This window comes from Perca fluviatilis, chromosome 1 (assembly GCF_010015445.1).
Source record: "Perca fluviatilis chromosome 1, GENO_Pfluv_1.0, whole genome shotgun sequence".
NCBI classification, from domain to species: domain Eukaryota; kingdom Metazoa; phylum Chordata; class Actinopteri; order Perciformes; family Percidae; genus Perca; species Perca fluviatilis.
Window position 1 is genome coordinate 7,661,903 of NC_053112.1, and position 24,000 is coordinate 7,685,902.

Consider the following 24,000-nt stretch of genomic DNA (forward strand, 5'->3'; position numbering starts at 1 on the left):
TGTGTGTGTGTGTGTGTGTGTGTGTGTGTGTCAGAGCTCTGACCTCAGGAGCGAGGTACTCTGGGGTTCCACAGAAGGTCTTCATGGTGGCAGTGTCGGTGATGCCTTCTTTGCAGAGGCCGAAGTCTGTGATCTTGATGTGGCCGTCTTTGTCCAACATGAGGTTCTCCAGCTGATGAGGAGGACGAGAGAAATAAAAAAAAAAAAAAAAACATGACGCTTTGTTTTTTTCTCTCCGTCTTCCGACCTGCAAAATCTGGCCGTGTTTCTGTGTGTTTCTACATGATAAACTATTAACTGCCAACACAGGGCAGGTGTCAAATATTAAGATTTCTCTCCGACGCGGTCACACAGAGCAGGGGACGTTTACCTTCAGATCGCGATAGACGATCTTGGCAGAATGCAGGTAGTCTAGAGCGGAGACGATCTCAGCGCCGTAGAAACGGGTGCGGTCCTCCGAAAATACTCTTTCTCTTGACAAATGGAAAAACAGCTGCAGAGAAATAAAAAAACACAAGTTCATACACCTCGGACGTGTTTGTTGTATTAAGTTGAGTCATGCAGTAAGAGACAAGTGATCAAGATCAAAATCACTGCTATTTGCTGCAGTGGAACCCAGGAGGGGCTGAGATGTAGCAGAAGACATCGCAACAACAAAAGAATGACTTAGACTCTCCGATCATTAAAGACGGCTTAAAGCACGTGTCAAACTCAAGGCCGGCTGGGAGATCTGGCCCCTCGTTTTTGATCCGGCCCGTATATCAATTAAGGTTCTCCATCAATTTTGGCCCGCCTAGATTTGTCACTTTTTCAACATTTTGTTGCCTTTTCTAAAGTTTTTTTCACTTTTGCCGACACTTTTTTCAACCTTTTTGCCACTTTGTCTGACTTTTTTTGGGGGGCGCCATTTTCAACGCTTCAACGTTTTTGCCCCATTTTTCGAGAGGTGCACGCCAGGCTACGGCGTAGGGTCCGTGTCTCCACGTACCTACGTACGTAGCCACGGCGTCGATTGAACGCAGGAGCATAAATCGGCCTTTAGTTCTCCCAACAAAAATCGCTGTTGCAACTCTGAATTCAAAACTATAACCAACCGTGAGATGGCTAGGGGTGGCGGCGTTTGAAAAGATGTCATATAAACGGTTTGCCAGATTGGATGTCTAGACTAGAAAATGGGGAAAGTACCTGAACTTTTCTCAAGGGCTCCTAAGGAGAGACGTGTATGATGGGCTTATGGTGTTGTCATTTATACATAAGTTTATTGGGTTTATTGTCTATTTCGTTATTACTTTTGTTGAATGGTCTTGAATATTGTAGTTACTGTGTCATCTTTTCATGATTTTTGTCTGGGTGGGTGGGGATCAGCGGTACTACATTAATCGGACAGCTTTAGTTACTTTACAAATTAAGATTTTTGCATACAAAACACATGTAGTTTATAAAATCTGATGTTTTATTATATATATATATATATATATTTCCAGTTTTATTATATATATATATATATATATATATATATATATATTTCCAGTTTTATTATATATATATATATATATATATATATATATTATATATAATATGTTCATTCATAGTTGTGATGTCTTCAGTGAGAATCTACAATGTAAATAGTCATGAAAATAAAGAAACACATTGAATGAGAAGGTGTGTCCAAACTTTTGGCCTGTACTGTATGTATATATATATATATATATATATATATATATATATATATATATATATATATATATATATATATATATATTTCCAGTATCTCACAAAAGTGAGTACACCCCTCACATTTTAGTAAATATTTCATTATATCTATTAATGGGACATTACAAGATATAAAACTGAAGAAATTACACTTTACTACAATGTAAAGTATTAAGTGTCCAGCTTGTATAACAGTGTAATGTGCAGTCCCCTCAAAATAACTCAACACACAGCCATTAATGTCTCTACCGCTGGCAACAAAAGTGAGTACACCCCTATGTTAAATTCCCATAGACGAAAAATAGATAGAAAAAAATTGTTAATCACACACAAAAAACCCCAACTATAACCAATTGTAAAAATGCAAGTTTCTCTGACTGAACTTGCATACAAATAAAACAATAAGTTCTGAAGAAATTTTGCATCCCTCTCTGGTCTTTTGTGCCATTGATGCCTTAAAATGGATAAATTGACAACCGGTGTCAGTGCAGACACTCCAGTCCTACAACTCTCCAAATAAGACCACATCGACAGGAGTGACTGCTTTCAGTTGAAGCTCTTTGAATCACATACGACTTCATTCTTCAATAGTTCTTGAAATAACTTCAGAACATCTGCCAGCATCAAAAACATAAAAAGAAATGGAAAAAAAAGAGATTCATTGATGTCTCACCTCTCCTCCGTTGACGTACTCCATTACAAAGCACAGCCGATCCTTAGTCTGGAACGAGTACTTCAGAGACTGAAACACAAAATATATATATATATTTTTTTTTTAACTCAGTAGAACTTAGCCGATTGTTTCAAACACATTTATTTATTTATTTTTTAAGAGCAGAAGCTTTGCGGCCTGAATTCAGTGCATCGGTCCTTCTTTGCACAACGTGTATCGAGAGAGTCTTTGAAGTCAAGCTGCTTCTCTTTATTTATATTTATTTATTCCAACTTAATAATTCACAGCAGCACAGGCGTGTCTTCAGGTTAAGTTTGCATGCAATCTACATGCTGATACTCACAGTTAGGAATGGATGCCGAGTGTTTTTTAATACCCTACTTTCTGTGAGTGTGTGAGCAACTTCATCCTGTGATGGAGAAAAAAAAAAAAAGAGAGAGGACAAAGAAGACGCTGATTAGTCAGGAGACAATTTCTTGTTTGAGTCAAAAGGTTGAGCATGTAGTTGGAAGAGAGGGGAGCCAACATCAGGATAATGCCGGCATAAAACCAATCTGGAACGGATATTTCTAAATATTAACACCCTCTACTAACGGTTACATGCCAAATGAAGGTAACACATTTAGTTTTTTGTTGCTATTATCACACATAAAAGTTACGGTAGATCTGGTTAAAAATTGATATGACAGTCATTTCAATCCAGTAACCAGTAAAAACATGTTTAAATTAAAGACAGCAAAACAACATCTGATAAACACTAAGGGCCCTATCTTGCACCCGACGCAGTTGTCAATTTCCCGTCCAGCGCCCGCGTCGTTTAAATAGCAAATGCACCTGCGCCCATGTGCTGATCTTACAGGGAGGTGTGTTCAGGTGCATTCTGGGCGTGCTGTTCTTACAGGGAGGTGTGTTCAGGTGCATTCTGGGCGTGCTGTTCTTACAGGGAGGTGTGTTCAGGTGCATTCTGGGCGTGCTGTTCTTACAGGGAGGTGTGTTCAGGTGCATTCTGGGCGTGCTGTTCTTACAGGGAGGTGTGTTCAGGTGCATTCTGGGCGTGCTGGTCTTACAGGGAGGTGTGTTCAGGTGCATTCTGGGCGTGCTGGTCTTACAGGGAGGTGTGTTCAGGTGCATTCTGGGCGTGCTGGTCTTACAGGGAGGTGTGTTCAGGTGCATTCTGGGCGTGCTGATCTTACAGGGAGGTGTGTTCAGGTGCATTCTGGGCGTGCTGGTCTTACAGGGAGGTGTGGTCTTACAGGGAGGTGTGTTCAGGTGCATTCTGGGCGTGCTGGTCTTACAGGGAGGTGTGTTCAGGTGCATTCTGGGCGTGCTGGTCTTACAGGGAGGTGTGTTCAGGTGCATTCTGGGCGTGCTGGTCTTACAGGGAGGTGTGTTCAGGTGCATTCTGGGCGTGCTGGTCTTACAGGGGGGTGTGTTCAGGTGCATTCTGGGCGTGCTGGTCTTACAGGGAGGTGTGTTCAGGTGCATTCTGGGCGTGCTGGTCTTACAGGGAGGTGTGTTCAGGTGCATTCTGGGCGTGCTGGTCTTACAGAGAGGTGTGTTCAGGTGCATTCTGGGCGTATTGCTATCTTGAGGCAGCGGAAAGTGATGGCACCATTGACCAACAAAAACCTGGTCTAAAGTCAATAACGCAGCATTTCATTGTTATTTTAACAGAGCATTAGTAAAATGCTCCTAGGCTCGTGCACAGCGCGCGCACACTATGCTTGTTACACACACACACAGAAGATAAAAAATAGAACGTTACGGTGCAAATCCGCCATCATAATAGCAATGCGCCAAGGTAGAAACGCGCCTGGCTTTTAAAGGGAATGAGAGATGACACTTTATTGCACGTTACTAGCTAAAGTGGATTCGTACACGCCCTGAACGCACCTGCGCCAGGCGCTTCACGCCGTGCGCTTAGATCGTTAAAATAGAGTCCTAAATGTTGATTCAGTTCTTTCTTTTTATATTGTTTTGCAAATACGTCAGAACACTTTGAAAAATGTTCTTCATAGTTTCTTAGAGAGCAAAAAGACATCTTTAAATGCCAAAAAAAACCATCAAACATTCACATTAAAACAGAGACAGATAATGATCAATTATCAAAATAGTTGCAGATTGAGTGATCGACTAATCGACGCATCTGTAATTAGTTTAAAAATGAGTGGGGGGATTTCTGCTTCTCATTAGAGCTGCAAAAATTAGTTTTTCTTTTTTTTTCTGAAAAGAAAGTAAAAATTCTCTGATTCCAGCTTGTTAATAGTGGTGTTGAAATTAATCGTTTCTACGATCAGGGTTTCTGCAGGTTTTACCAAGTCAAATTTAAGTCTTTTAAGACCTTTTTAAGACCTTTATGAATGAAATTTAAGACCTATAATCACGAGATAAAAGAATGTTGGAATGCAGAGTCACAAAAGTACTTGCAAAGTAAATAAAGGTATTCAAACTGAATTAATACGACACCGAGAAATAATGATCCGTACACATACAGTAAATTATATTTGGACACATTTCGAACACCACAGATAAAAAATAAAAAAAACATTTCAGTGAGCATTAGAGGTAGTGTTACATGAACGTAGGAAAATGTAAGACCTGTTTAAAATTATTTAAAGGTATTGTGGAGGATTTTCTTTTTCCGGGTGGATCATCAAGACTATTGGTCCTCCTAGTTGTCAATCATTCTGGCGCTATGTTTACGTAAGGCCGTCGTACGTGCTCGTCCCTAGGGTAGTTTTCGCTTTCTGCGCATGAATACTTTCAGGTGTATATGTGTGGTGAGCTACGAGTGTCTACGAAAGGTATGACAAGAAGAGAAAGGCCTCTGAAGAAAGAAACAAGACCTGAGTGTTTTTGGGAGAATATTTCACACGCTGGCGTGCGCTAAAAGCACAGGTTGGGCTCTCCACTGATGCCTCAGTCGCCAAGTTTCTACTCGACAGGTAAAGTTTGGCGTGCTATTTGGAGAAATCCATTTAAAATCACTGCTAGTGAAAGTTGATGTAAGCTATGATTAGCGATGCTAGCCCCGGCACAAGTCACGCACCGCACACACACGGTAAACATCTCAATTTGTGAAAAAGTGCAAATCTTCTTTCTGAAAGTAGGCTCGTATGAGCCATGCCGACAGCAACTTGTAAACATTTAATAGGCGTTACGTCTCGGGAGCAGGGAGAGTGTTGCACATGTGCATTTTTTCAAAAAGTGGAGAGGGCGGATCTTTTCTAAAATTCGGGAAAATCCTCCACTATACCTTTAAGACCTAAAACCCAATACTTTTGCAAATTTTAGACTTTTTTTTTAGACCCTGCAGGAACCCTGTACAATGCATCGCGATTCGGACCTGGACGATTCTGCATCGATGCAGTGACATACTACTGATGTTGCTCGTTGATTTTCTGTCCGCTACCTTTTTGTTTTTGCCTTTTGTCTGCTGTCTTCAGACTCCGCTACATTCAGGGAGTGTCTTTTTTTAAGAGCAAATACAATAAAAAGAGTTCATAATATACAGTATATGTGACCCCTTGAATTTGTTGATGAAAACCATGATGTGTGGTAATATATGGTAATGTGGATGAGGTGACGCATCTTGATACCTTGGCTATGATGACTTCCTTCTTGAGGATCTTCATGGCGTAGTAGGTGCCACTCGCCTTCTCCCTCACCAGAATGACTTTCCCAAAAGTGCCTTTGCCCAGAAGCTTCAGATAGTCAAAGTCATTCATTGTCTGGACAAAAGAAACAGAGGCATGGTGTGAAGAAACTGGTCCTCCATCATTCAATGCACTTAGATCACATTGTGTCAAACTCAAGGCCCGGCAAATCCGGCCCCTTGCAGATTTAGATCCGGCCCGCACATCAATTTGAGTTCCCAGTACTGTCGATTTTTGCCCGCCTAGTTGTGCATCAAACCAAAAACACGGGAATGTGTTTTTTAAACTGCAATTACCGGACATTCAAAGCATAGTTCGGCAGAGTTGCAGACTTTGAGATTCCCAATTACCACAAAAGCGGAGAGTTTTCATATTCAGGCAGTGAAACAGGTTGTTGTTAAAAAAAATGTATCATTGCTTTTGCTTTTATTGCTAAATTCTATGACGGCTAAGGAACTCGTTTGCTGACTTTTTTTAGGGCTTTGTCGACAAAAATGCGACATAAAGCTACAAAAATGTCCAAAAAAGAAATATGCAGTAATACAATCATAGATACAGTATTTTACTTTTTCAATTAAACAAAAGCATGTCAATAAACTTTACATGTCTGGTCCTTGATGTGATTCTCTTTTTCCAGTGTGGCCCTTAGTGAAATTGAGTTTGACACCCCCGGACTTATATACTCCTTTTTCCAAAAAATAAGTCAGCCCCTTTGATTTACAAGCAAGAGCGAGATTTTGTCTCCACTGAGATCAACCGTCACCTTTCGTTTGTAGTGGCTGATGGAGGTGTCCATCTCCTCCTCGTTGACGTTCTCGATCTGGGAGGTGGGGCTGCTCAGGATGCCCTCCTCCTCCTGTTTGGCCAGGGACTCGGCTACCATCTGGATGGCCTCCGCCCACTCGTCCCTACGGGACACAACGACAGGTTCAACTACCGGCAGGAAGCACTTTGATGTTGTTTTTTTTGGTTAACTGCTTTTAACTGTGGCTTCACTTTTAGACTAGTCTGGATCAACGGAAGTACATTTACAGGATAAAGCCTTCCGCTCTCTCGACATCTCTGTGTCGTTCTCAAACTCCGTTCTCTTCGGGAAACCGCAACAAACTTCGAGCTAGCGAGCTACACGCTGAAAATGTCAAGTTTTGAAGAATATTTGGATGGTGCAACAGGGCAGACCTGCTCGGTTCTTTCGGGGAATGTTTGTTAGAATTTATAAAGAATATGTTTAGGGCATTTCTTCTCTAACTGGGACGTTTTGGGACCGATTGGTGGGATTGCTGTGGACGAAGTACACACGGAGATACACTGGTAAGAGCCAATGTATCAGCTAATTTAAATAGCTCACGTTACTGTATTGTGTCAACAGTTAACTTAATTTAATATTGTACTTGGCGTTTTCTTTTGCGGGGTGCAAATGTTCCACCAAAACATGTTCCGTCCCGAGACTATTTAGCAGAGCCACCGTCGTTGTCCGGAGCTTTGCTTAGCTTAGCGCCGCCCAAGACGATTGTGATTGTGGTTTTAAGAAATGCAAACAACCCAGAGCGTGTTTTTTTTTTATTCTCCTATCTCAGAATGTACAGTATCTGTGGTGTAGCCAGACTTTACTCCACAGCGCTGTGGAGAACAGGTCTGGCAATGTGAGACTAACTTTAGACTGACCATAACAAAATGAACTGGTGGCCACTGAAATGTGAGAGCCTACGAACGGCCGCTGCTCATGTGCATGCGGGGGAGGTTGGAGGATGTTATTAGCCAAGTCGTGTTCATAACAAACCGATTGACCATCAGGTAACGAATCATAATGTATACATTATATTGTGTTTTGCAGCAAAAACCCTTCAAAACTTGGCGTCCAGCCCCAGCCCCACACCCTTGTTTCCTGTCTTTCTTCTCGCTGTGTTGACAGACTCCTGTTGTGTTGTGAGGACAATTTAACACAAATAGTCTGGTGCAGGACCAAAGAATTTGTTGTCCCTAATGCCATATCTTTCATATCTGCTATCTGTACATACTGTAGTTGTGAGAATTTTATTTAACCTTTCAGTACACAAGTAGCAGTTAAGATAGAAGAACATATAACATGCATTGTTGTCCATTTGATGTTTTCTATAATATTTCGTATAGTTTTTCCTTTAATATCTGTAAAGAGAATTTGGAAATGATTTAGATAGCTGCTCTTCATCCTCATGAAGGGGGGCATGGTGCTTGGTCACGGAAGGCTTATATCATGTGGACGTGCCGACAGTGTTGTTGTCATTACTTAGAATTCCTCATGGGGGCGACAGAAACTACGCACTATAGCTTTAAAACATGATTTCTAAACTCATACCAACAATTATAAGGCTATTTTAAAAGCTTAGTATTCTATGAAAAAAAGGTATGTATAAAGGTTTATTATGCAACTTCATTTCATACAATACATGTAGTAGGGGGTCCCTGCTCCAGCTCTCTTTCAGTTAAGGGGTCCTTGGCTTAAAAAACGTTGAAGAGCCCTGGTTTAGGAAGAGGAGGCTGAAGGCTCACCTCTCGTCAGGAGTGTCGACATGAAAAGTCCTCTCGATGACCGTGGTCCACTGCAGACAGCGGATGATGAAGGTGTTTGGCTTGGGCCGCTCTGTCTTCATGAGCTGACATTCTGGAAGGCACACGGAGAGATGGACGCACCGCGTTACGCAGATATTTGTTTGTCAGTGCTAGAAATGGGTGACGAATAGGACTGGGCATCGAGAACCAGTTTCAAAAAATACAACTCCAGTGGAATGGTTTCTTTATTGGAATCGTTTGGAAAATATGTCATCGGTTCCCAATTTAACATGCGCAAGTTTTGGTTTCCGTAGCGGCCAGGGGCCTGTTGTGTTGCAGCTGTGGAGCACAATAAGCGGCGCTCTAAAGTGTGGCTTTATTTTACGTTGAAAAAGCCCGGTAAAACTGCAAGTCACCACTGGATAAAAATAAAACTTTCCTCTTATTTGTGAAATAAGCATGTGACCCGTTTCAACTCCACCCCTCAAACAATCTAAATCGAGAATCGATAAGAACCAACATCAAAAGGATGAATCGGAATTAGAGCCCGACCGATATATTGGCGGGCCGATATTCTTGGCCGAGGCATTTTCCAAACTATCGGTATCGGCATTTATATGTATATAATTAGTTTTTAATATTCATTCATCAGAATCATTTATAATGACAAATGACAAATGATTCTGATAATTGAATATAAAAAAAATTAAATAAAAACGGATGTTCTGAGTGTTGGCGTTGCATAGTTTGTCCACCAGAGGGCGCTCTACAACCTCCCTGTTGGCAACGCTCTGATTTTTTTGTTATTGCTTTTTGTTCAAAAGGACTTTAAGTTTCATATCTTAAGTTACGCATTTCTGGATATTTTTTTTTGAAAATATATATCGACCGATATATCGGAATATCGGATTTTTAAATCATGAAATATCGGTATCGGCCTTAAAAATCCGTTATCGGTCGGGCGCTAATCGGAATTAGAATCAGAATTGTTCAAATCCAAACGATGCCCAACCCTAGTGACGCAGGCGTCTGTTTGTGTGTCTTACTTGCTACGGAGAAGTTGTTGAGCGGGTAGGCCAGGTCGGAGTCCTGTGGTTTGTCCTTGTAGCCGATGAAAGAGCCGTCTGTCTTCAGCAGAAAGTAGCGCGGTCGCCAGTTCTTGATGTACTCACCTGCCGGGAGGGGGGGGAAAGTGACACACCGACAAGTTACATCCTGCTGCCCCTTCATGTGTGTTTACAGCTGGAAGCAGTAGGGTCTGGACTTATTGGGTTAGAATCACTTGAAATGTTGTGCTGAAACCAGACTCTAACACTGTGTACAACAACACTAAAACAAAAAGAATATACACTAATTTAAAAAGCACATTCATTTCATGATAAAAAATTACTTCCATTTCATAAAAAAAGTTACATACTGTAAATTACAAGCCAGCTTTATAAGTGGACATGACATGAGCCAATTAGTGCCCTTGGTATAAATAGGAACCAATCTTTGGTTCCTCGGGTGCAACCCGGAAGCACATACAGTTTTTGAATACACACACACACACACACACACACACACACACACACACACACACACACACACACACACACACACACACACACACACACACACACACACACACACACACACAAAAAAAACACACACACACACACACAAACTGTACAAGCAGTGATTTGTCTGGAAAACCAACTAAGATCTCATGGAAATAAGTGGAACCAATGGTTTTAACTGCAAATAATTACTTGGACTTTCATTGATCAAAAAAGGTTAAAAAAAAAGTGCATCAATTGCTCTACCCGTGGAACAGCACCTCAGGGGCTTAAAGCGCGGGCTTAGCCTCTACACAACCTATTCTTGAAAGAGTTAACTGCACAACTGCACAACTTCTTCTGGAAGCTCGTTCCATGCTTTTACCGCACAAAGTGTGATTTTTGTTGTTGTTGCTCTATTCAGACAAGCATGATCTGGGGGTAACGCTTAAAAGAATTCCCTCTTAAATCATACCTATTGCTCCAAAAAATTAAAAGGCTCAACGGCTGCATCATGTGCTGTTGATAGTAGCCTGATAATGAGACTAAACTGTCATATTATTCAGTCTGACTGTTATTTTCATGTTGGCTGTTTTTTCTGTGTTGGCTCCCTGCTGCTCTAACTCATCATCTTGTGACATAATCCCAACAAATGCTGGAATACAGGAATGCATGTCGTGGTGAGACGTTGACGTCTTTCAGAGTCATATTAGCGCCCAGAGATAACGGAGAACGAGGCGCTGGACCCAAAAGTGAGTCTGTATCAGTGATCTATCCAACAAAATCAAACTCTGATCAAAGTGTACTCGCTACACTCACACGTCTGATGAGTCACACAGCTTCAGATCAACAGTGGGACGAGGATTAGTACGACAGAAACGAGAGTCAGAGAACCGTGGAGGTATGTTTCACAAGTGGGTTGCCGTTTTAGTTGTATCATGCACACGCACAAGAATGCACCAACCTCGTGTGACGCGACACGACTTCACTGTTCACTAGGGCTGGATTAAAACAGCCGAGGAAGTCGATCTTTGTTTGAGTGATCTCATATTGATCCATGAAATTCCAAAACCGATTGTTCAATATGTCTTTTCACTGACTGTCATGTTAGTCCTGTTAAGTAAAAAGTACTTTAAACTAGGGCTGTGCTCGATTGAAGAAATTCTTAGTCGACTAACACTCATTCAATTGTATCGACTAATCGATTAGTTGATTTAATCGACAGATCTGTAAATCTGAGTTTCTCCGTAAAGAGTCATGCAAAAGCACCACTTTAATTCTTGTGTTTACCAGAGATGTGCTCGTACGTTTCTTGGAAATAAGTCATTCAGCATGAAAAAAGCATCAAACATGACTAATCGAATAAAGAAATCTAAGTTGACTGAGACCAAAACGACCGATTAGTCGACTAATCGACTAAGAGGGAGCCCTACTTTAAACTAACATCTTAGGAGTCAATTCATAATGTAAACATGAACCTGGTGCATGCAAAAATATTTGAGGGTTGCTTCTTGCTTGTACAATTTACAGCAGAAGTTCTCTGAGAATCTCTTTTATTTCCAAGCTAAACTGCTATTGTACATGAATTTTCCCTAACCTAATTAACATTGAATCGGAAATGCAATCGAATCAGGGAACCACTGGCCATCCCCAGCCCTAGGTTTCACGCCACTCATCGGATTCAACAGCTGGCGGCGGTATCATGCAAAGAATGCATCATTATCGTAAAAGAAGACTGCAACCTAGTAGCCGTAGAGGTAAACGCAGGGTTTCTACAGGTTCTACCAAGTCAAATTTAAGTCTTTTAAGACCTTTTTAATACCTTTATGAATGAAATTGAAGACCTATAATCACGAGATAAAAGAACAACGAAATTCAGAGTCACAAAAGTACTTGCAAAGTAAATAAATGTATTCATATTGTATAAAAGAGACACGGAGTAATAATGATCTGTACATACAGTACAGGCCAAAAGTTTGGACACACCTTCTCATTCAATGCATTTCTTTTTTATTCTCATGACTATTTACATTGTAGAGTCTCACTGAAGGCATCAAAACTATGAATGAACACATATGGAATTATGTACTTAACAAAAAAGTGTGAAATAACTGAAAACATGTCTTATATTTTAGATTCTTCAAAGTAGCCACCCTTTGCTTTTTTATTAATAAGGGAAATTTTTTTTTGTTAAGTACATAATTCCATATGTGTTCATTCATAGTTTTGATGCCTTCAGTGAGAATCTACAATGTAAATTGTCATGAAAATAAAGAAACACCTTGAATGAGAAGGTGTGTCCAAACTTTTGGCCTGTACTGTATACGGCACTTTATATTTGGACTAGCGAAAGAAAGAACTAAAACACCACAGATTTAAAAGAAAACATTTCAGTGAAAACCTGTTTAAAATGAATTAAGACCTAGAACACAAGACTTTTTAAGGCCTAAAATTTTAATTTTGAAATTTTTGAATTTTTAAGACCCCGCGTAAACCCCTGGGTAAACGACACATACTTTAAAAAATAAATAAAATCTGCTCTGAAATTAGGAGGAAAGTACATTTTGTTTGTTCCGGGCCACCAAACTCATTAGCCTCTTTCCGACCAAGTAGTTACAGGAACGTAGTTATAGGAACAGTCCACTTCTAAACAGATAGGAGGGGTAAGGGAGTGACGCAAGCACGGCAACGGTCTTGATAGCGTCGGCACTAGACTTTAGCGCCACATACAACAACAAACCAGCATGGAGGAGGCCATCGGAACGTTCCTGTTGTGCCTTCGAACGGCGCCGTTTAAAGACTAGGCTGGAGTACTTATAAGAGAAACACAGAAGACGAAGGCTCCAGCGTAATATGATCCTAATTAATATGATGCAAGTTAGGGGTGGGGGAAAAAATCTTTTCGTGGCAATACTGTATCGATACACAGACGCCAAGTATCGATCTTTTATGACATATGTGTTGGTCAGTTTGTCTGCTTGACAATCCCCATTTTGCAGCAATAAAATTGAAGTGAGATGAACAGACAGAGAAATGTGTCTTTTTAGATAAAACAGATGTTTCCTACAAATTTTCCTTTGGGGACATCATTTGAAATTGGGAAGAATTTGAAGTTGGAAAAAAAGGTAATACATTGCAATATATATCGCAGAATATTGCAATATGTTTGAAATCGCAATAATATCGTATCGTGACATAAGTATCGTGATGATATCGTATCGTGAGGCCTCTGGTGATTCCCCCCCCTAATGGAAGTGGAAGTGCCGAGTTGACAGTGGACTTACAAGTTGGACCAATCAATGTAGACCTAGGTCACTATGCGGAAAAGGGAACAGACCCTGCCCTGAAGTAGGAGCTGAAAGAGTTACAGGAACTGCGGTCACAGGAACCTAATAATCCCCAAATTGGTCCAGTCAGAACATGAAAAAAAAAAAAGGGTTCTAGGAACGTTATGTTCTAGGAACTGCAAAAATCCCTCCGGTCGGAAAGGGACTATTCTGTCCACGTTAAAAGTGTCCTTGAGCAAGGAACTGAACATCAAATTGCTCCCAATGTTTGTCTGTGTGGAACAAAGAAAACATGCTAAATCGCTTAAAAAAGAAGTGTAAAATAAGAAGCCCTGCCCCTGTTGTTCCCGTATCAACTCAATGACCTTTCACTTTGATTGCCCATTGGTTTACGGATTTAATTGATTCCTCACTGTGTTACGTCCCGCCCAGCATCCTGTTCAACGGGAAACCCATCACATTAAAAGCGGTCTTTCACGACCCCTAACTTTACATTTGTTACATACATCGTTGAAAACAGACCCATTACTTTGTGAATAAAAAGAAAAAGGTTAAAGAGCCGAGTCTCCACCGACATAAACTCTGCACTTCTGCAGTCAAGATTAAGAACAATAACGTTGCTTCACGTTCAAGACTTTTTGGTGTTTCTCAAACAATTCACTTTCAGTCTAAACACCCCACTTTCCAATCCGCCCTGAACTGCATGCGAACTCTTACGTTTTGGTATTAGACCGCCCAGAGAGCTCCTCAGAGGGAAGTTTTCTCTAAGAGGGCCGTTCGGACTGAATTATAAGAGCACACAGAGGTGCAATAAACAATTCAGGGACTTCGAGGGGGCTGGAGAGGAAGGAACCAGAGTGTTAGGTCATCCTCTGTAAGCTCATGGTGCCACAGAGAAACTTCCCCCTGCCTGCCAACCAACAGCCCAGAGATACACATACACACACACACACACACACACACACAAATCACTGTGGGAAATAACACACCAGCCAAGTGCAGCTCAGACTGGGCTGCAGCCCTGCAAAGCCTGTCTGCCCTGCTCGCCGTCTGGCAGGTAAACAACCATTGTTCGGAGGAGCTGTTCTGTCCACACTGAGCTGCATAAAAACACATCTTTTCTGACTGCTCTGTGTTTTCAACAACCAAAAAGTTGTGTTTTTCCTGAGCACCTCTAACGGTGAACAGGGTTCAACAATACAGGGTTGCCCAAAGGCCCGGGGGGGAGGGGGGGGGGGGCAAGTAAAACACCATGTCGGGCAAGTAAATATAACAACCCAAATCATCGGATCATAAATGACGTTATCGTTCTCTCACCCCCCCCATTCGGGGAATGCTTGTTGAATGATTTCATTTGAATGCGACATTGGCCAATCAGGAATTGTGCTGAAGCTTTCAACGTTTTTGACTACTTTTTTACGCTTTGTTTGACTTTTTTTTTAAACGATGTCCTTGTTTCTCCTTTAGTCATTGTATTTGACACTTTTTGCACGGTATGGTGTACTGTGTTGTAAACTTTAATGTAATGTATTTATTTCGTGTAATCTCGGCTACATTGAAAAAAAATAACGGCTTGCGCTCAATTGTACTTCCGAGAACCGACTAAAAGGTTGATGATGATGATGATGATGATGATGATGAGGATTTTGTGTTGTAGCGTTGAGCAGAAAAAAAACTAAACTTCTTCAAAATAATCCCACAGGCATAATCCCACATAACTTTCAGTCACCTCTAACTCTCTTTGTGATTGCTTATTTGTAATCTTAATAAAAGGACATCACAAAAGGCAGCTGTTGTTGTTGTTATTAGCCTGACTGTATCTCTCTGTTTTCAGACAGTATCTAAATTATAAAATAGTAATGTCGTTGGTGTCTCAGTGCTCGGCCTGTAACAATTATTAAATAATTGTCTAAACGCAATTTGTTTTACATAATCGCCATTTCTTTGTTTAACCGCAATTAATTGCTAACATTATCTAAGGTCCTAAGGGGTATGACTGCTAATGGGAATTGTCAGTTTTATGTTAATTTAAAGCTTTAGTACGTAACTTTGATATATTAATTATATTAATGAACGTCCGTTACATTCGAGCCGTTGCCAAATGAGTTGCTATAAAGCTAATTAAGACTCTCAGCTGCACACAGCTCTCTCTGTATCTCCATATTCAGAAGATTGTGGCGTCCGGTGACATGTTACTTAGAATTCCTCATTAGAGAGACAGAAACTACGCACTATAGCTTTAAGAAAAAACATTTTATGATAATAAAGAGGCGTGGTTAAGGTCATAGGCTGTGTACTTACACTACTTACAGTACTGTGGTATTACATTATCTGGGTCACAGTTATAGTGATATAACCAAAAGATGTATTCTGGGATTCATTCAAAACATAAAAATGTGTTTAATTGGACTGAAAGAGACAATTGTACAGTTTATCTCAATTATTTCTGAGACTATTAGCTGTTCAGCAACATTTGGAATTGTTCCAGCTCTACTCAGTGCAGCAACTCCTTGTTCATCAGGTGTGATCTCAACGGGAAGAACTACACTTTGTGTTCAGCCAAAGTGAAATACACTGCAAGTGACCAAAGGGACTATGGAAACGACTGAAAGATGCAGATGGTTTCTGTTTTGGTTTTTTTTGCATTTCAGTGTGAAGCAAACTTTTCAATAACAACAGCTGTGTTTCAGTTTCATACTGCAGGCTAATTATATCCCAGTTTCAAGTATGAAGTGTGTTCACATCGATACATTTACAAACATTATTTATATAAGTTATTATAATTACTTTTTCCCCATGAAATGGAGGAGCTGCTCAGAAGGGGAAAGAGGAAAGTATTCAATCTTTGGGGGGAAAAAAAACATTTAGCTTTCTTATTAACAGACAGTAGCACACACGTTTTTAATCCTGGTCTGTTATAAGTCCACTTTTAATACAATTCACCTATTTTAATAATTGGACGCCTGAATCACTGCCAAAAGTCGTATTTTATTCTTGCTACTGCTGCAGTGGCTAGGATGCTACCAGCGGTCTGTTTTTAGCCCTGGAAGCTAACAACCATAGCTAGCTGGATCCACTGGAAACCAAGCAAAGCCTAGCCCAAAACCTGAAGCATCATCTCCGCAGCTGGTCCAGTCCACTACGTCCCACTACAACAATGCCTGCTGGGACCTGCGATGACATTTTCGCATATGCTGACCCAGCTCTGTGCTACATCACCCTCTGTCCTCATCCTTGGAGATTGTAACTTCCACATCGACAACATCAATCAGCAAATCTGCCTACTGGATTTCTGGAACTGTTAAGCTGCTTCAACTTCTCACAACACGTTAACTTCCCCACCCACACTCAGGGTCATGTCCTCGATCTGGTCTGCTCCACTGGTCTCCCAGTAAATCATCTCTCCAGCGTCAACCTCCATATCTCAGACCATCTTGCAGTCATCACGGACATCAACGACCCCATTCCTATCCCAAAAGGCAAGCGCAAAATCTCATTCAGGAACCTCAAATCCATAAATCCATCTGCTCTCTTAGCTTCTCTCTCCAATTCAATATCTGCCTCCACCCCCCCTCGCCCTCAGTGTCTGATAATCCAACCCACCTTGTGGACTACTACAACAACACTCTGTCCTCCTGTCTCGACCGGCTGGCCCCCATCACTACTAAAACTGTCTCCTTCACACACTCAGCCCCCTGGTACACTCCTGAACTTCACCAAATGAAGTCCCGTCAGCTGGAAAGACTCTACAAAACCGGTTTAACAGTTCACTATTTTATAATGTAGAGATACTTGGTGTTGTGTATTGCTGTTGTGCGGGGGGAGGGAGGGTTTAGTAGGGGGGGGAATCACCAGAGGCCTCACGATACGATATCATCACGATACTTATGTCACGATACGATATTATTGCGATTTTAAACATATCGCAATATTCTGCGATATATTGCAATTTATTACCTTTTTTCCAACTTCAAATTTTTCCCAGTTTCAAATGATGTCCCCAAAGGACAATTTTGTCAACATTTGTTTTATCTAAAAAGACACATTTCTCTGTTTTGTTCATCTCACTTCAATTGTATTGCTGCAAAATGGGGATTGTCAAGCAGACAAACTGACCAACACATATATCGTAAAAGATCGATACTTGGCGTCTGTGTATCGATACAGTATTGCCACGAAAAATATCGCGATACTATGCTGTATCGATTTTTTCCCCCACCCCTAGGGTTTAGTGGTCCTGATATTGTCTGTCTGTCTGTCTGTCTGTCTGTCTGTCTGTCTGTCTATCCACAGACTACCTTCACCAATACAAAAAACGCCCTAAACACTGCCCGGTCCTACTACCACTGACAGCACACAATTACAACACAAAGAAAGCGGAAGGTAACGGACATCCGGACGGAAAATTTCGAACGGCATCGGAGCAAGCCCGTAAGTGGAACGTCGTGAATATAGACGACCGCTCGAAGTACAATTTAATCTTACTACAAGTTTGCAGGGCTGTTAAAATGAAAAGCATAGTTTAATATGAACGTGTATAACCAGCCCGGTCTCATGGAAGTTCGTGTAAATGTGACGTTATTTGAATCTATTGATACGTGTTCACGGAGACGTTTTTGTCGTTTTTTTACGTGGTGGACAACACGAAAATGTGAAGTAATGTATTTCAATGGGAAGCATGTTTTGTGGCCACAGCACGAAATTGTAGGGAGTGATATAAAAAGCCGAAAATCCGCGTAGGGAGGTTGGTCAGGGTGGTGGATGGGTCAAACAACACGGGACTTTCACCCGGGCGAGCGGCGTCGGCGCGTCCCGTTCCGGCGCTTTGTTTCCGGGGATGGCGTCCCTGCGTGTGGCGTTTTCGTCCCAGCGTGTTACTGTGCGCTGGCGTCTCCGGCTTTAAAGCGCCCTTTCCCGGCGTTTAAAGCGCTTTCCGGCGTTTAAAGGCCCTTTCCCGGCGTTTAAAGTCCTTTTCCCCGCGTTTAAAGCCTTCCTGGCGTTTACGCTTTTCCGGTTTAGGCCACTTTCTCCGGCGTTTAAAAGCCCTTTCCCGGCGTTTAAAGCCCGTACCCGTTAAGTTTTTTCTAAACCCAACCTCCGCCATCCCGTTATTGTGGGGCGCCTCCCGGCTTATGGAGCGACCTTTTCGGCCGCCTCCCGGCGTCCTTTCCCCGAGAAAATAACGTGACATTTACACGTAAAAAATAATGTGACATTTACACGTAAAAAACGAGAAAAACGTCTCCGTGAACACGTATCAATAGATTAAGAATAACGTGGACATTTACACGAACTGCCGTGAGACCGGGTTGGTATAACATATAGAATGAAGTATGCTAAGTAATACTAAGTAAGTATGGAATGAAATTGGGGCACGGTTAAGCTAAACATGAATGCATTAATTGGATGACATGTAAACTGCATTTTCAGTGTAGTCCTGAAACATAATGGTCTCAGGTTGGATTCTCTAAACAGCTGTTGTGTTAATCTGGTCAGATGTCCTGGAGCACGACAGAAATCTCCACCTGAACACTAAAAGAACGAGTCGGCTAAATGAAAAAAAGGAAATCAGAAGAACAACCACAGAGAACAGCAGCCATGTGTGGCTGAAAATGTTTTCATTTCCCGCCCCGCGGACAGACACACTGACACCGAGACGCATAAGTTCATTCAAACGGACGGCCACGAGGACCAAAAGCGCATCGGCCATGTTTCAATCCAACTGTCAGGTTTGCAATAGACCCACTTCCTCTGTGTAAGAAATACAAGAAAGGAGAAGTGACTTCTTAGCATTGTTGTTTCCGTTCTGTCAGATAACGTCCGCCCTTGTATTCACACCTTCGTCTGAGCAGGAACGTCAAGAAAAGAACTCTGTAGCAGGACTGCACAGTCCTGGTCAAAACGATTGAACATGGCCACCATGATGAAGATGATAATCATTTTCTCCATAATTTGAACCAGAAGCTCTGCTCTCTGTTTTTTTTGCACATTTTAACATCTTTAGCATCCTGACGACTGTCAGAAAACACAGAAAATATAAATCAACTGAAACAAAAAGGCAGCAGAGGGATTTATCTTACATCCTAAACCAGAGGGACTTAATAAATAATAAAATGTTACATATATAGTAGGGAGGCACCGATCCGACTTTTTCAGTCCCGATACCGATACCGATGACTGGGCTTTGTGTATCTGTCGATACCCGATACCGATATTGTTGTTGAATTAATAATAAACTGTATACCTTCCTCCCACCATGTGGAAGAGACTAAAGGCACCAGACTTTGGTACCACTAGTACCAGTAACACCTCTGGTACCACCAACTTTCTCAGTTTGACACACAAGTACATAATTTGGTCTAGGGCTGCACGATGTAAGGAAAATATGTAATTGCGATTATTTTTGACTGATATTGTGATTGCGATATGATTCACGATATTGGAGGGAATGATCATTTTTGTATCATTTTCTATGAAAAAAATATCAGTAAAAAAACAGTAAAAAAAAACAAAACACATACAATTGTGAACTTTGCCTTAATACTTTTCCTATTTAAACTTTATTTTTTCATTCAGAACACAAGAGAAAATAAGAGTTTACTTGCAAAACTAATGAGCTAAATAATTGTTTTTCTCGATTATTCTGTTTTTGTGATCGCTGGGAGCAGAAATCATAATCACGATTAAATTTTGATTAATTGCACAGCCCTAATGTATACATTGGGACATTTATATATTAATGTACAAAAAAACGGGATATTATATGCATGTAAATGTTGTTATTTACTTCCGGGATTGCTCCGGTGCCGCCTGAAATTTCGCCGGATGTCCCGTTACCTCCCTCTGTCTCTGTGTTGGCGTTCTAACCTCCGGCTGATTTGTGAGGACTATGGTTAACTGCTCCTCAGATCTCTGCAGGGTAAATCCAGACAGCTAGCTAGACTATCTGTCCAATCTGAGTTTTCTGTAGCACGACTAAAACTACTTTTGAAGGCCCACATGTTCCACCAAAACAAGTTCCTTCCCGAGGCTATTTTGCAGCGGCACCGTGGCTCCACCTGGCGCTTAGCACCGCCCAAGACGACTGCGATTGGTTTAAAGAAATGCCAATAAACCAGAAAAAAAAAAACCACATAGCTTGGCTGGATGAAAACATGAACCCTCCTCACCTCTTTTCTGGACCCAGCCTTCCTTGACGACGTTCTGGTCGCTCATGGTGGCTTCTCCTCGTCCCCAGTTCTCCCAGTTCTCCCAGTGTGGTGACCGGGACGGCTGCTGGGGAGGGGGGGGTGGTGGCGGGACAGCTCGTTCGGCCGAAGCTCAGTCAGCCTTTTCCGTCTGGCCGCCGCTCAGCCTCCCACCCTACCTGCGCCCAACTCTCGCCTGACCTCAGATCTTCTTTCCCGCTCAGTCTGTACCGGTGTCTTCTTTCTTTCTCTCTTTCTCTTTCCCACAATCACTTTCTCTTCCCTCTTCTCGCCCCGACCGACCCAACCTCAACTTTCTCTTGCTGTCTTGGGTCTCTCCCCCCCCCTCCCTCCCCTAGTCTTCCTAAACCTCTTTTAGTTTTGTTTCTATCTCCCCTCTTTTTCTCCCTCCCTCCCGCCTTCCTTCTCTTACTCTCTTTCTGTTCCTCACTCCCTCGTCCTCTCAAACTTCTTCTTCTTCTTCTTCTTCGTCTTGTTCTGTGTTCAGGCGCTCCAGCGGTGAGTCAGCCTGGAAGGAAACGGAGGCAGAGTAAAGGAGAGAAGGCAGAAAACAACACACGGAGCAGGTCAGTGGATAGTTTCCTTCGCACAGCAAACGCAGCAGGCCGCCACTTATTGTTCACAGCCTTGAGCACGCTTCCTGTCTCCTTACCTCCTAGCCTCCTCACACTTTTCCCTTCTCCCGGACTCCCTTCGTTCCCTGTCTTCTTCACTTACTCCTTATTCTCCTCCCTATCAATTCCTTCCTTCCATCAGTCTTTCCCCCCCCAACGTTTATCTCCTTTCCCTTCTTCAACTCTCTTCTTAAATTTGCCTCGCCTCCTCACTAAATCCTCTACCTCCCCCTTTGCCTCCTCCCTTTCCTTCCTTCTCTCATCAGTCCTTCACAAACTACTTTAACCTCAGCTTTTTCCTTCCTTCTTTTTCACCTTTAATCCACATCAGTCTATCATTCCCCAGTTTCGTTTCTCCTTCCCTCAAGAAAATTGGGGCACCTCCCTCCCTCTATCTCTTCCTTACCTCCCTCTTTCACTTGGACCCCATTTTCCTTCCCTTACCTTCATCTCACCTTCCCCGTTTTCCCAGCCTCCTCTCATCTTCTCCTTCTACTCTCCTTCCTTCCCTAAGTCCTTCTCTCCCTCCTTCTTGCATCCTCCCTTTTCCTTCTTTCTCTCATCAGTCCTTCACAAACGACTCCACCCCAAACTTTTTACCTTATCTTCTCTTCCCTTTTTTCCCTGAAATGTGTTTGCGTTTTAGACCGTTGGTCTTGTTGTAATGGGTATTTTTCACTACTTATTTCAAAAACAAAAACTGATCAATTGAGAAAATAATCGGCAGTGATAAAGCTAGTTGCCGCTTTAGTAATATTGTATCCTATGACATATCTAATGTCTAACGCCCCCCCAAAATGTTCCAAGCACAGATAGCAGAACGGTTATATTGGACCTGAACTTTGATCGCAATTTCAAATTTGCCTTCTAACGATCACAAAAACAATGTAATGCACATTACATTTTGCAAGTAAACTCATATTTTCTCTGGTGTTCTGAATGGGAATTCAAAAACTTAAAACAGGAAAAGTATTAAAAAGGTCCAACGTGTGGGAATATCTCCCGTCTAGCGTTGAGATCATATATCGCAATCAACTCTCTCCACGCCACGCAGTTCAAAGTACGTACTACAGCTACGGTAGCCTTCACGCTTCAAAAATACCCGTAAGCAGCATTAGCAGCACCTGTGAGTTTACACACACACACACACACACACACACACACACACACACACACACACACACACACACACACACACACACACACACACACACACACACACACACACACACACACACACACACACACACACACACACGTCCTGTATGTCCCTTGCCGGCTAACGTATTTCAAGATGGAGCATGAATATGGAGCGTCTACCCCAGTTCATGCGAACACAAATGTAAAATTTCAAGCCAACAGGAATACTTGGAGTAGATGGTGGAGGTAAATATTCATGAAAAAAGGACAAGTTGGTGAACAGGCAACACAGATTTAGATAATGTACAACCATACACGTTACACACTGGACCTTTAAGGGAAACTTCACAGTTCAACGTGTTGTCACTGTTGATTTGAAGCCCAGTTCAGAGATAAGCGGCAAGATGAGTTGAAACTTGCAACCACTTGCAACGTGTCGGTCTGCAGCGTTCTAAAAACCTGCCAGGTCTAGGGTTGCAAAATTCCGGGATTCCCATGGGAAGTTGGAAACTTTCCATGGGAATTAACGGGAATAAACCAAATATATGTTAATATTGCTTGTTATAATACGGTTAGTCTAAATGTAGTTGAAAAAAACCCATCTTGCAGCATAATCTCGGTTAAAACAACCTGATTTAATGCAACTTCAGCTGAATGTCCTCCCTATACTTGTCAATGACATGCACGTAGTGTTAATTTTGTCACCTATTTTTAATTTAGTCTTAGTCTTAGGCCAAACATTTTTGTTAGTCAAGTTTTAGTCGACTAAAAGTCTCGTCATTTTAGTCTAGTTTTAGTCAAAAGAGAACTCAAGGTATCTTAGTCAAGTTTTAGTCGACTAAAAGTCTCGCCATTTTAGTCAAGTTTAAGTCAAAACATTTTAGTCTTTTTTTTAAATAAATTATTTCTGATAACCATTTCAGTCAAATAGTTATAAAAATAAATAAATTATATAAAGTTATATAAATATTGAGCCTCTTCCTTATTTCACCAGTAAACGACAAAAACAACCACTGCATGAGGAAAGGATATTTTAAAATAAAATAAATGCAGCACAAAACTGGCGAGGCGTATTTCAAGTGAACGCAACATATGTGTTGTTTTTCAGTCGTACGTCTCGTGTTGGAAATAGAGACAAAGCTTTACACCGTTTAGCTGTCAGCATTGTAACCCTTTTATATATGTCAATGATTGTAACCGTGTTTACTCCAACTGCTAGCTAACGGTAGGCTAACGTTACCTGCTGCCAAGTGTAGTGTTAACTAGCGCCCCATGCAGCGATGTTTCGGTTGCCTCTAACGTCCGTTTAGGAGCATCAGAGAGAAGCGCAGGCTATTCGGTCCGGTAGATAACGGTCGTTAGGGCACCTGTCGGTGCCGTAGCAACGGGTCTCGGTAACAGCTGAATATTCTCTCTCATGATGGAAAAGTAGAGACGATTGTAGACGAAAATGAAGAGAGATTTTATCTTAGTTTTTATTTTATGCAAAACATTTTAGTCTCGTCTTTTTTCGTCAACAATAATGCATGTTAATTTAGTCTTAGCGTTTTTGGACATTGGCGCAGTCTCGTCATCGTCTCGTCTTAGTCATGGAAAAAAAGGTCGTTGACGAACATATTAACCAAATTAACACTACATGCAC

General features: G+C 41.6%; 1 protein-coding gene across 1 annotated transcript in view; it reads right to left on the reverse strand.

Annotated features, from left to right (window-relative positions):
- akt3b (v-akt murine thymoma viral oncogene homolog 3b) overlaps nucleotides 1-24,000 on the reverse strand; it is a 41,746-nt gene that overhangs the window by 13,061 nt on the left and 4,685 nt on the right. The window contains exons 2-10 of the mRNA XM_039819171.1: nucleotides 20,566-21,112; nucleotides 9,618-9,743; nucleotides 8,572-8,683; nucleotides 6,806-6,950; nucleotides 5,986-6,117; nucleotides 2,730-2,795; nucleotides 2,387-2,455; nucleotides 371-493; nucleotides 44-172 (exon numbers count right to left, since the gene is read on the reverse strand). Coding sequence (XP_039675105.1) covers nucleotides 44-172; nucleotides 371-493; nucleotides 2,387-2,455; nucleotides 2,730-2,795; nucleotides 5,986-6,117; nucleotides 6,806-6,950; nucleotides 8,572-8,683; nucleotides 9,618-9,743; nucleotides 20,566-20,611 — 948 coding nt within the window. The 5' untranslated portion in view covers nucleotides 20,612-21,112. The remainder of the gene's footprint in view (nucleotides 1-43; nucleotides 173-370; nucleotides 494-2,386; nucleotides 2,456-2,729; nucleotides 2,796-5,985; nucleotides 6,118-6,805; nucleotides 6,951-8,571; nucleotides 8,684-9,617; nucleotides 9,744-20,565; nucleotides 21,113-24,000) is intronic.